Here is a 14,369-nt window from a genome sequence, read left to right on the forward strand (position 1 = left end):
TATCAAATAAACACTTGCTTCAGGTGAGATTTGAACCCTCAGCCCCAAGATTGTTAAATTGTAAGTTTGGTTCTCTACCATCTGAGCTATCCAGCCTGCTAGTTGGTAGAGCCATACTATGGATCTGTAGAGCCAGAGACTAAGTATTATGTTCTATCCACATACTACTTTCTGTTCAAGTACTTATAGTTTTGAAGATATATTCCACCCAAATACTACCATCTCTCCAAATACTTATAGTTTTAAAGGTATATTCCATCCAAATAGCCTACTACTTCGTGTCTAAGTACATAGATATGTTTCAGCCAAATACTACTTATGTCTAAGTACTTGTGTTTTAAAGCACATAATATACCTTCAAAACGATAAGTATCGGACAGAAAGTAGTATTTGGGTGGAATATACCTTCAAAACTATTGGTCTCCTGCTCTACAGCTCCATTAACGGTTAACCTGACGCTGCCAGATGGATGTAAGTTCGTTCACATTTGTTTCACAACCAACATTGTGAATTTGTGGAACAATGTCGCCCCCGTCTGGCGGAGTCAGGCTACAGATCCATAGCAACGAAATATATTTATCCTTGAACCTTCACAAGTGATTGGAAAAATATGATTGACACTGCTCTACTCGGAAAACCCTGAAATATACGCCTATTTCACATCATTAATAATAATTGTTGGTGTGCGAATCACAGATGATAGATTTTAGTCCACACTCCAGATCAGTGGGTGGCGGTAATGCACCCGAAAGTTGCCAACCGCCATTAAAACCAAAAGAAGAAGAGAAATAACACTAAAGAAGAAGAGCCACATATCAGGTTTGTGTGCATTCAGCAGAGGCTGCACGCCGTGTTGCAAACAAACCAGTGTGATTGAAACAGTTTGAGCTTGCGCGCTCCGGTGCTTTAGCTAAATCAGCGGCGTGTTTGTGTTTGGACTGACCCAAGCAGAGACCGTCTGACCCGGGGACATGTACCGCGGACGGCCGCCGCCGAGAGGTGGCTACCAGCCGCCTTTCGAAGGCCGCGGGCCGCCAGGGCCCAGGCCCGGGCCCTACCCCCCTCAGGCCGGCTACAGAGAGGAGAGAGGCCGGCCCAGAGCTCCTTACCACCCCGAGCCTGGAGGGTACCACCACCACCCGGAGCCCGGGCCCTACCGAGGCCGCTCCCCGCCCCGCAGACCCCCGCCCCCGGCCCGAGGAGGGGACTACTACCCACCCAGAGAGGTGAGCCACAGATGGAGCTGTGACGATCCTGCTATGTTTCCTCCAAGAACAATGCTAACGTTAGCTAGCCTGGTATCAGCCCCTGTGAAGCACTCTGAATCGCTATACCAAGGGTGCTGAAAACTGCTGCTCGTAGGGGCTGATACCAGGCTAAACTAGCCTTGTCTTTTTGGCTCGTAAGCGTGTCAATAATGTGTGCATGGATCTGTCGCTAAGTAGCTAATGCATCTCCACTCTGTAGCGTTACAGGCCCACAACGGTGTTATGCCGAGTCTCGCACCCCCGCCGATAATTGCATTCCCACCTCACGGCACGGGAGCATTATTGTAATAATTTATACGGAAACATAACTGTTTAAAAATGATATAATTGTCTGGGTAGACGTGATCTCCAAGCCAGGGGGTCTGTCCTGGCTCATGTAGACCGACTTTGATGCATTAGATCCGCGTGGAGGTGACTTCCATGCTTGGGGCTCTCTTCTGGCTCATGGAAGCCGACATTGGTGCGTTCCTTTATCGCAAAAATAACTGGGATGTGGAGGCTAAATGACATCACATCTGTTTTGTTAGCATTCCATTTGCAGAAAACTTGAGCTGGGAAGTTCACTGTTCATTGGTCAGATCCAGTCGCTAGCCAGGCTAGCCGTTGTTGGCAATAACAATTGACAACATGGCATTTTGCGCATACAAACACTGCAGCCTCATGTCCACACAGATAGAAGTTAGGCAGTGCTGTGTGTACAGCTGATTTAATGAGACACAAACAAAACAGAAGTGCTAAACAATATTACTACGATTACTAATACTGTTGTTGCGCGGCGCAGCCATCTTGCATTTTTTAGGTTGGGGCTGCTGAGGCTCCTAGGAGTTTGGAATGAGAAATACCAGCTCTGATGACGTCACCGCCCAGCTCATGACCTTTGAAGTCGTAAGATTACCTGTCCCCAGTTATAAAGGAATGCACGATTAAAATCCGGGTACAGGTGACCTCGAGATCTGGGGATCTCTCCTGGCTTTATGGAGGGGGGTGCAAGTCTCAGCGGTTTGTACCTGCCGAGATTTGTATCCCGAACAGACAACAAGTTTAAAGTCCCTGGAAACAAGAAATCTTTTTTTATTATTTAGCATTTTGAGTTCATCACATCACAGGCACCTATGTTAATAAGCCACCAGCCAAATTTGAACGATGATGAACGTCGCAAAGTATATGAATTTAGGTTTGACAGTCATGGCAAAAGTCATGAGAATCAATTCGATTTTAGAGTGTATTTTCTCCCGTGGACTGTGTGGGCGTGTCCCGTCTGCAGCAGGTCTCCTCCGAGAGAGAGAGAGAGAAAGAAGGAAAGAGAGATGGAGTGTGTGTGTGTGTGTTCGCGCGTTGCTCGGCGCATAGCCTACTGACAGAGAGGAAGATATCTCTGCCGCTGCGAGTGCACAGCGCTACTGTGTGTGTGTGTGCGCGCATGCGTGTGTGTGATTCGATTAAATCTTATGACGTGATAAGATCATGCATTTTAGCACCACGCGCACCGCTCTCTTCAATGAGGAAATGGAAATCCAGACTAGTGCTGCACGATTTGGGGAAAAGGTGCGATTAGCGATTAGGGTGGACAATATTGCGATTGTGATTGCGATATAATAAACAAGAGGTATCTAGGGATGTGCCGGCATGAGTTTTTGACGGTATGATAACCTTGGACAAAAATACCACGGTTTCACATATCACAGACTAAAATACATGTTACAATTTAAAATATATTAAAACTAAAAAAATAAAACAATTTGAAATTAAATTATCTTTACAAAAAAATAAAACATTTTGAGACATTTGCCTGTCCAAAACATGTAAAAAAGAAACACCAGTCAAATAGAAACTGCACTGTGTTACAGCACATAGAAGATGGCTCAGCAAAGTTGCAAAGTTAGTTACATGTCTGTCCAGCAATACTAATGAATGATACACCCCGTTTATTTATTTTGTAGCGACAGATGGCCTTAAACGCCACACTCACGTGACGCTTCTTGAGAGAGAGAGGTGAGAACGTGCATCTGCAGACTTTTAACGAGGGACCATGAAGGCGTCATGTGACAGGCTAGTTAGCTAGCCTGGAGGTGATGCTGCCAGTGCTGGCAGCTGCGACAGTGTTTTGCTATCAACCTTGTTAATCTCGTTATATTCTTCATCACAGTGGGTCATCCCTACTGTGTACTTAATCGCGCACTAGTTCTGCATAAGCACCTGCAGCTCTCTCCCTATTTTACTGACGTTCTCACTGATCACACGGCTGTTTACATGCGTTTCTGAACGAACGGCTAGCTAGTTATTAGCATAGCTTGCTGTTAGCGATCATGGATGTTCTCTCTCGCCCTCTCGGTAGATAATATGTAACCTTGCTGCACATAACATTACTTATTTGCGGGAGTGCATGGGAGAAGTCTCCCGCTAGTATTGATGCCCAGTGTGATGGCAGAGAAACGTGTGTTTGCTGCGTCGCGTGTAACGTTAGTTTAGAGGAGGCTCTCACACACACACACACACACTCAAAAAGACGTGAAAAAAAAAAAATAATCGCACACTTTTGCGGTTATGTAATCGCACGTGCTGACATCGCGATTGCGATTCGATTAATCGTGCAGCACTAATCCAGACCTTGTAGAAAACTGTCGATTTTTCTGTGTCGACACAGACTATCATCAAGACAACACTCGCCGATTCACTCGGCTTTCAAGCGAGACTACTCGGCGGTGGTCTCGTCTATTATTAGAGGTAAGATGTGAGGCATCGATATTAAATTTAGACTGTTTAATAACAATCGAAAATCTTGCTCGTAGCTGCTTTAATATTTCACGTCTTAATTTTTTTTAACCGATGGTTAACTGATTAAGCGTGTCGGTTAGTCGAAAGTAAAATTAAATTAAAATCCACATCCCTAGCCCTAATTAAAAAATTTGGCTCGATCAGGTCGGACAGGTGCTCTTTACACTTCCTGAAAGTTTCAGCCCGATCGCACGTAAAACAGCATAGCTGTGGCTGGCCGAAATTCTTCAAATAAACAAACAAGAGTCCAGACAGACAGAGTCCACATTGCCAAATCTATATATATAGAAGATAGATTGAGGACGACGACGATAACGTTATTAACACGTTCACTGCCATTGACGAGTCAACTCGTCAAGCAGAAACCAACTTTGAAACACGCAGCATAAAGCCTAGAATCGCACAAAGCTTCATCAAAGCTCTCAACCGAAAACCCAAGAAACGAGCAGCCCCATCCAGACTCGCCGACGAGGGGGCCGCCAGGGAGGGAGGCTGCTCAAACTCGCAGCAGCAGAAGAAACTCGCTTGTGACAAACGCTGCTGAAAGCCACCAGAGACACGCCCATGGAGGGAGGAGTTTGAAGGAGAGGGGGTTCAGAACTATATTGTTTAGATGTCTGATGTCTCACTGATGCCAAAAATAAATGGTTAAAGTGACTGTTCTGCCTGTTTGATTGAATTTCACAAAACTGCGATTATCTCAGCTTTCAGTCTCAGACGCTGAAACCATGCTGTACTCAACGGCTAATATCTACATAACTACTAACTCTACAAACTAACTCTTTTAGACAGAGAAAGCACACATTCTATTAGTTCTTTTGAGATATTTTGTGTTCACAAAATCTTAGCAGAAAAGAATCCTCGGCTCTTGAAAGATGAGCCAGAATCCTCAAAAAAACCCTCTGGCAGAAGCTACCTACAGTAAAAAAAAAACGGCTGGCAGTGAATGTGTTAAAAGCAGACTGCAGCTGTTGAGCTTTCTTTTTTTTATAATGAAATGTTATTATTTTTCAAAGATTACATCATCATCATTCATTTACATCGGACATAATAATGATCTGTCAGAGGACCGCTCTATCCTGTTTTTCTCCCAATACACCTGCAGTGGCTTGCCCACGTTTTTTCTTTCTTTCTTTTTTGTGTGCATCTGATAAATCCCTCTGTAAGTCTCAAAGTTTTTATCTAGTTAAAAAACCGGCTCATTAAAAGAAAAAGGAGTGATGGTGAGGAGCAGGTTAGGGGGAGGGATGTGAGCCTCTTTGCTGTCTGGAAGCAATGTTTTGAAACGGGAGAAGATGGAGACTTTTTAGTGCACGCAAAAATTTGCATGTGCGTCCTTCCATATCCATTCCAGATCCATCCTAGGGGAAACACCGAGTAAGGACATTAAGTTAATTTTTATTATCATGTATTGTTGTTATCATGTTGTTGTTGTTATTAATATAATGTGACTGGTTGTTGTGTGCAGAGGTCTCCTTCACCGCGGGGGGCACATCCCCTCGACCACAACCTGGTCATCACCGTCGGCAACGAGCATCGGCCGTCTTCACATGACAGGTACTTACTAAAGAATTATTGATTTTAGGGCTGGGCGATATGACCAAAATGTCATATCCCGATATACGTCATTTCATATCCCGATACCGATATATATCATATAGCATATTTTCTGTAAATTCTATTTATAGTTTATATAAAATTACCACATGGCCATTTATTTATGTAGCAGTTAAACCAGTTAAAATGTTGTCAAACCTCACAAAGGATACATGCATTCAGAATACAGATAAGCATGGCTATTCTTTACAACACAAATAATAAAAATTAGTTGCAGGGCAGTAGAATGAAACACAAACTGAACCACACCACCAGTTCGAGTTTCAAAGAGGACACTAGCATTTGCTATTTAATTTGGAATCATATCTAAAAGCGGCCACTCGGCGGCAGTATTTATTTAGTCAACGTCAAAATACCTACATGTTCAGTAGAAGAAGAATAAAACGGTAGAAGAAGAACAACAACGTAAACCAACACAACTCACCCAGGGAAAGCTAAAAGCTAAAGCTAACGATAGATGTTTTGTTGTCGACCCTCAAGGGATTTCTTTGGGATGATGGGAGGAGATGTTTTGCCAGGTTTAACGTTAGGACACACGCAAATATGGATCAAACGCGGACTTAACACAGCGCAAATGCCTGGGTAGGCTAGGCGGACGGAGCATCTCCCTGCTCTTTAGCCTACTCACAGGCTGATGTGTGCCACTTATAAAGGGACGCAAGGGGCTTGTTGACACAGTCTGGTGCGTGTGTGGACTGTGGACGTGAGTAAAAAAAGAAAAGCACAGCATCATCCAAATGACGGACAATATTGCCGTAAAGAGTGTGATTTGCATTTTCTATCGTCCAGACGAAATATATCGTCATATCGCCCAGCCCTAATTGATTTATTATTAATTAATTAATTAATTAGACTGTGATCATGATGAATATTGATATCATGCACTGAAATATCTATGACGTGGCCAGATGTTTAGCTCTTGGTTTGACTCCGGTGCATCAGTAGTTTCAGTAAATGAATGGACTAGGCCAGGGCACTGTGGGAAATGTGGTTCTCAAACCACCGTCCTGATCAGTGCTGTTGCCTGGGTCCAGACCTTCGAATCCGCCCCCTCCACGGACTTTGGCTGCTTCGTCATATGCAAATGCATTTTCAATTAGCGGCAAGGGGGACTAACAATTGGTCAATCAGCGTCAATAAACAGCGCAACGGGCGGGACTAAGCCATCGTCAAGACTGCGCCGAGGAGTAACATTAATAACAACATTGGCTGCGGCCACCGCCTGCTATCCAAGCAGGCATTCAAGCATTCATGCTGTCTGAGGTAGGCTTTAGACCAGGGGTGCCCAAATTATTTCCCATGAAGGGCCAAAACTCAATCTGGGTGGAGGGCCGAGGGCCAAAAATAAACGTTGTGGAATTACATTAAAATTAGGGGTGCCGCAAAATAATCGATTAATCGATTAGTCGTCGACACACTCACTAGTCGGAGTGAAAATTACTAATCGACAATTATTTTACTATTTTATTTTTATTTTTTGCGTCTTTCACCGTCAGTCATCCATGCGCTAGTAGAATTCCCAGGGTCACTGAAGGCAACTGCCCCTCCGCCCCCCTCCCCGCACACGGAGGACAGGAGTTGAGAAGTACACAAAGGAGGAGCAACAATGGCCACGCGACAGAAAACTAGCAAAGTTTGGCAATACTTTGATGAAGAAAGAGACAACAAGGTTGTGTGTCGGCTATGTTCACTCAAGCTTGCATATAACCACTCTACCACTGCAATGAGGACCCACCTTCAGAACAAGCATCTCGACGTAAACTTGCGTGGAGGAGATGATGCGGATACTAGCAGGCAGACCAGTATCACAGCTTTTACTGCAGAACCCCGCAGACGATGTGACCCTCGCCGGTCCGAAACGATCACACAACTCCTCGCTGAGATGACTGCCCGCGATATGCTACCACTGTGCTTTGTCGAGGGCGAAGGCTTTCGCAAGTTGATGAACTTTGTCGAGCCCGCATACACCGTGCCGGGGCGCACCTTGATAACATCCAGAGTGGAGGTGAGCCATGGCAAAATGACTGAGTACATTAAACAGCAGTTAGAGGAGGCACAGTGTGTGGCAATAACGTCAGACATCTGGACGTCCATTGCAACAGAAGCATACGTGACAATAACCTGTCATTTCATCAACGAACGTGGACAGCTCTGTAGCTGTGTTCTACAAATATTATTTGCTGTTTTAAAATATTTATTTGTTAAGCACTGAGTCTGACCCTGTATTTTCTTTTTATATGTGTAGCAATGTTCATAATGCACAAGGCAGGGAAACATATTTTGTTTTAAATTGTGTTTTATTTTGTTTTAAATATTTTCTAAAACATGCTGTTCAATAAAACAGAGAGCCTCTGGGAAACCAAACACTGACTCCTGTCTCTCCTCATTTAACTGTTTAAAACACATCTGGTGGTGTGTTGGATTACAACAGCAGCATTTATGTTAATGGCTTGGGAATTGTCTTCAACTTTTGGCTAAATGGCTCCTAAATACATGTAATAATTGCATGTTGAATGTTTTGACATAGATTAAATTATGGTCAATTTAGATGGCGTCCTGATTATTATTATTATTAATTAATTTTTTTTTTTTTTGCTTATAGACTAATCGACTAATCGTCTTCAGAATTTAAGGGTAATCGACAGGAAAACTAATCGATAAAGGCATCCCTAATTAAAATGTATTGTGTTTTATAGAAATTTAACATTCTAAATCTAAAATAACATTTCAATATAATAATCTACTTTTTATCTGTTTGGTAATTGTAATAATTTGCAATTGGTTATATATATTTAAAAAAACATCTGCATTTGTGGGGAGCTTAAACATTTAATCAGTAAACACCCAGTTAAAAACAGTTGTATTTTCCACCTTTGTAATCAAGAGAGAAATTTGACTTAATTCACAACTTGAAAAATCCTCAAGGTACTTTGAAAATCAGTTTCGTAGTGGCAACGTATATTGTACTCTTTCAAAACAGCCACTCTGTCTGCAAATGAGACAAACCGCTGTTGAATTTACTTCGGGAAAAAAAATACTCATCTTGCCACTCCGTCCTAAACGTTCTTTTGTCAGTGTGCCACTGCCGTGATGATGATCTGTCCATCTTGCTGAGCTGGTGTAAAGCCAGTGGCTGGGGAGGGATCAGAGCTCACCCCCCAACCAGGTGATTCAGCCAACCAATCAGGAGCAATCAATCCTCAGATAGCAATGCCTCACACCCCTGTGATAGAGTCGGGGAGAGAGAATACCAGCTGCACAAAATTAACGTTAATCCTAGATAGAAGAGTCCCGACATCTCCATTCAGGTGCGGACTGCATAATTGGGCACGTCGGGCAACTGCCCGGTGGCCTGGCCTGCAATTTTTTTTTACCCCCAAATCCGTGGCGGGCCAAAAAAAAAAGAGCGCGGGCCAAACTTGGCCCGCGGGCCCCAAATTGGGCACCACTGCTTTAGACGTTAGCTAGCTTAGCCTCACCTCACCTAATATCACAGTCAGTCAGTCCCTCTCCTCACATGCTCCAGTTAACGCTTTCTCCATGCAAAAATGCAAACATTATATGTGAACAGCCCCACGCACAGCAGATTACCCCTGCTCCGTCATTACGATAGTAATCACACAGAACCCCCCCCCCCGCGCGCGAGTACTCGAGTACTCGTTCATAATAGAAGGAGAGTACTCGAGTATTTAAATTGCTTAAAATGCCCATCCCTAACATCGACTTGGATTCAAGTATGAACTGATTAGATTTTGGTGGTCAAAGGTCAAGGTCACTGTGACCTCACTAATGCCAGGGCTCGACGTTAACTTTTAAAAGTGGTTGCTGGAGGGGCAACCTGGCAAGAGCTTTTGGTTGCCCGAATAAAAATATGGTTGCCCAATTTTAGTCGCCTTATATTTTGAGTAATTAAGATACTATGCAGTCATAAGCCGGCTTAACTCATTCACCGCCAAAGACGTCTTTGACGTGTTATCAGAAATAGCCCTCCCCGCCAATGACGTGTTTTTGTTTTTATTAGTACAGCGCGTAGTTCAAACACTTCCCCAGCCTGTGACATGGTATCAGGTCCCTAGCCACAAAGACAAGCCGACAACACGCGATCAAACACATACCGCAGCTGTTGTTTTGAAATGAGCAGGAGGAAAAACAGAAAACAGAGAAACGCGCTTCCTTGTGAAGTTGTGCAGAGAGGAGAAACGCCATTGAAACGCCCCTCGGCGCGCTGCACGAGCTGATCGGCTTGTTGCAGGGCAGCGGACATCGATCGTTCGCGGTAGTCAAACCCGTGACCAACATGATCGATCCTGGTCCCTCGACCCTGTTCCTGTGTCCCAGCCCGAAAGAGACGAGACGGAGTCACAACTGTGTGAGTTGGAGGAGAACAGCAGCCTCGCCACAGAAATGGCTTTCACACAGAGCGAAGCAGCACGGCCACTTTCCTTTTGAGGGCGAGGAAGACTGGATTTCAATGCGACAGGACCCGGATGATCTCGCGGTAAGGAGTGTGTGTGTGTGTGTGTGTGTGAGTGTGAGTGTGTGTGTGAGACTACACTGATCTCTGCATTCTATTCTATGATCACACTCACTCACACTGAGTAAACTGTATTGTTGAATGTAAAAAAAGCACATCATGTATATATATATATTTTTTTTTTTCATTTGTGTCATAACGAATAATATTTACATGTCTGATGTCAATACAGTTCAAAATAAAAGAATTGAGAGCGAGTTCTGCCTGAGATTGTGTGATTTAGAAAAATGCCATTTTCTGCAATTTATCTTCTCAGAGAGACCTTTTTGGTGAAAACAGGGTGTATATAAATGGCTATAAGTAGAGTACAGAACATGCTAAAAGCTCACTTTTTTTTCCCCTGGTGAACCCAGAGACGTACATCTTCATTTTGAGGTATTGCAAATCACTTTGGTGCTAATAGATAATTTACTGTGGGTCTTGAAAGATGACCAACAATTATGAAAATCTTTGGCCTGTGCTAAATATTGGCAGTCCTAAACTGGCCATGAATGAGTTAATAATGACGATGTGACAGAAAAGTAAGTATAATGGTCTATAGCAGTGCTGACCAATTTGGGGCCCGTGGGCCACGGATTTGGGGGAAAAAAATAATTTTTTCTCTTTTTTTCTTTTTTTTGATTTTTTTTATCCAGAATGCAACTCGGGCAAGTTATCAGATATCTGCACTGATTGATAGATAGATAGATAGAGTACTTTATTCATCCCCGAGGGGAAATTCTGGCGTTACAGCAGCAGTAGCATCAATGACAGTGACAAGAGCATCAATGACAAGAGCATCAATGACATTAAACAATTAAACAATAAAAAAGTTACACAAATAAAAAAAATTACACAACTAAGGTAAGGTGCAGAAACAGCAGTATTAAAATATTGCAATAAGAAAAGAAACAAACCAATACGCGAAAATATACAATATACAATATATACCACTTTACTAATACCGCCTTTACATCTTACGTTTCCCAGAAACTGTAGGTAAATTAAATTAAATCAACTAAAAATACTCCTAAATAGTATTGAATAATACTATTATTTATATTTCTATTATTTCTAAAACTAAACTAGAGCTGTACAGTTTGTTATTTATATAATGATTGATATGACTATACATACTATACATAGTGAGTGTGCAATGTGGGCATGTGTACAGTGCATAGGATTCAATGTTCAGGAGGGCAGGAGGGGAGGGGGCGGTAGGGAGAGGAGGGCCCTCCTCTCTCTGCGTGTCCAGGAGTTATTGTAAATTGTTATTGCGGTGGGTACGAAAGACCTCCTGTAACGCTCCTTGCTACAGGGAAGCTGACGGAGCCTCTGACTGAAACCGCTCCGTTGTCCAGCCAGCAGGTCGTAAAGGGGGTGTGTCGTGTCATCCATGATTTTGAGTATTTTTTGTAGCATCCTTCCCTCCACAACCACCTCCAGGGGCTCCAGAGTGGATTGCAAAGGGTGGATGAGCTTTTTCATGTGGTGACTTTGTGAAACTGTCTGAATGTGGCTGCGGATACTGTGTTCACTCCTGAGATTGCATCCCTGCAAATTGTCGTGGCAAATTGTTTACAAAAGATGGACAATAAAGCTGATTTTCAAAGTATCTTGAGGATTTTTCAAGTTGTGAATTAAGTCAAATTTCTCTCTTGATTACAAAGGTGGAAAATACTGTCCAACTGTCCGAGGCACCACATCAGCAACCCTCAAATATCAAACACTTGACAAAGATATGATTGCGTTGACATGAATTGAAATATGTAATGTAGGCAGGATATTTTACAGCTTATTAATAAACTCAATGCAATGAAACAGTAAACTTAACTGGGAATTTAATAATTATAAATAACTAGAAATACAAAAACACAATAGAACAAATAGTTAAGAAAAAATATCAAATATACACAACATGCTGTCCATGCTGTCTATAACTTATATATCGTCGCTGTTGTGCCAGGACCTCGAATGTGCCTTTTTTCACTTTTTTACTTTTTGTCATAAATCAGTGCCATTGGTCACCCTTCACGTCTCTGTGTGGTTTTTAACAAATGCAACCAATGGAAAAGCATTAAAACGAGCTTGTGAGTAAATCTCGTAACGCCATTCGCCCTCAATCTGTCAGTCAAACCTCGAAATTCGTCCCCTACCTCCATGTGTACCCCCCACACAGGACAATAAACCCGGAAAAGTCACACGGCAGACGTGCTGTGTATTTCTCATATCGTTTTGACTAATCCTGGCTTCCTCTGACGTTAATATATCAATCAAATGTTTTCCAGTTATTCCTAGGCTGCAAACTTGTTTTAACATGCAAATCGGAGTGTTTTCTGACGAGAATAAAGGAACGTTAACGCTACGTTATGTCAGACTATTTCTCACCCCATGTGAAAACCCCCGCCTCGGACATCAGAGGCGAGGGGCAATGCTGTTGCTCCTGCGCGCGCCCCCGCTGCCTGGAGCTTGGGGGCTCGTGCATGAGCATGCGACTCTCTCCCGCTTGACTGGCCGGGAGAAAGTGCTTCCAAGTCGGACTGATAATATAAACATCATCATTTGAGCTTATCCAGGTAAGATATTAATAAAGTAATGACACATTCAGCGGGAAACTAACTATAATTAAGACATGTGCCAACTTTGACAACGTTTGGTTCAGTATTTTAAGAGCAAACAGGTTTTTTAACTTCCTGAGAAGTTTCTGTTTTGGAAATTCGAGGTCCTGGAACGACAGCGACGATATATCTATTAAAAAATAAATAAATAAATATCGGCGCCCGATATCGGCCGATACAATATATCGGTAATCGGCCAATATCGGCCGATAATATCGGCGATCCGATATATCGGTCGGGCTCTATTGTTAACGCCATATCTCAGGAATGCCTTAACGGAATTTCATCAAATTTGCCTCAAACATCGACTTGGCCTCAAGGATGAACTGATTACATTTTTGTGGTCAAAGTTCAAGGTCACTGACCTCACAAACGCCATTCCCATGTTCATTAACGCGATATCTCAAGAACGGCTTGATGGAATTTCTTCTGATTTGGCTCAAACATCGACTTGGGCGCAAGGATGAACTGATTCTATTTTGGTTATCAAAGTTCAAGGTCACTGTGACCTCACACACCCAATTTCCAAGCTCTGTAACGCAACATCTCAGGAGCGCCTTGACGGAATTTCTTCCAATTTGCATCAAATGGCGATTTAGACTCAAGAATGAACTAATGGTGGAGGCATAAATCTGCGGTGCGGTCGTTCTAGTTAGGAAATGTAGTAATAGTGTTCCCCTTCAGAGGGGGTTTATATTGTTAAATGTAGTAATGTAAACAGTGTGCTCCCCTTCAGAGGGGGCTTTTATTGTTAAATGTAGTAATGTAAACAGTGTGCTCCCCTTCAGAGGGGGTTTATATTGTTAAATGTAGTAATGTAAACAGTGTGTTCCCCTTCAGAGGGGGGCTTTTATTGTGAAATGTAGTAACGTACAGAGTGTGTTCCCCTTCAGAGACCCACACCGAACCGACTACGAGCGGAGCCGCAGCAGGGGACGGAACCAAGCTCGCAGCCGGAGCAGGAGTCCGGACCGGAGCCGGGCTAAGAGCCGGGGGCGAAGCCCGGACCGGGACCGGAGTCCAGACAGAAGCCGCGCCAAGAGCCGGGGGCGGAGCAAGAGCCGCCCGCGCGAGCCCAGCCCGAGCCCAGAGCGTGGCCGGGCCAAGAGCCGCGGCCGGAGCCGGAGTCCAGACCGGGGCCGGAGCCGGAGCCCGGACAGGGGCCACGCCAAGACCCGAGGGAGGAGCAAGAGCCGCCCACGCAACCCCAGCCAGAGTCCAGACCACGGTAGGGCTGTGTATTGGCAAGAATCTTGGCATACGATGCGCATCACCATACAGGGGTTATGATTCAATATATTTTAAGCTATTTGCAGGATGAAGTTATAGGCGCGCTTCGACCCAAGCAGCCCAGCAGGCTGGTCCGGTGCTCTCAGGAGAGGGCAAATCTTGGAAGAGAGGCTTTGGATAAAATCCCAAAAGTACTGTACTGTACTGTTTTGAATGCCCCACTGTAAAAAAATAATTGTGCGTACAAGGTCCGGTTTAACGTGACTATTGCTGCAGCTTGCCATTTCCTAATGTATTCTACTTGATTTGAAAAGATGGCTGCCTACACTCAGTCTCTTGTACCCTGGC

The 14,369-nt window shown here is 43.7% G+C and overlaps 1 protein-coding gene across 3 annotated transcripts in view; it reads left to right on the plus strand.

Moving 5' to 3' along the window:
- Positions 1-838: 838 nt before the first annotated feature.
- znf318 (zinc finger protein 318) overlaps positions 839-14,369 on the plus strand; it is a 67,763-nt gene continuing 54,232 nt past the window's right edge. For all 3 annotated transcript variants that reach the window (XM_083651065.1, XM_083651067.1, XM_083651066.1), the window contains exons 1-3: positions 839-1,226; positions 5,512-5,600; positions 13,685-14,019. In XM_083651065.1, coding sequence (XP_083507191.1) covers positions 972-1,226; positions 5,512-5,600; positions 13,685-14,019 — 679 coding nt within the window. In that variant the 5' untranslated portion in view covers positions 839-971. The remainder of the gene's footprint in view (positions 1,227-5,511; positions 5,601-13,684; positions 14,020-14,369) is intronic.

The sequence above is a fragment of the Poromitra crassiceps genome, assembly GCF_964638095.1.
Source record: "Poromitra crassiceps genome assembly, chromosome: 14".
In the NCBI taxonomy this organism is placed as follows: domain Eukaryota; kingdom Metazoa; phylum Chordata; class Actinopteri; order Beryciformes; family Melamphaidae; genus Poromitra; species Poromitra crassiceps.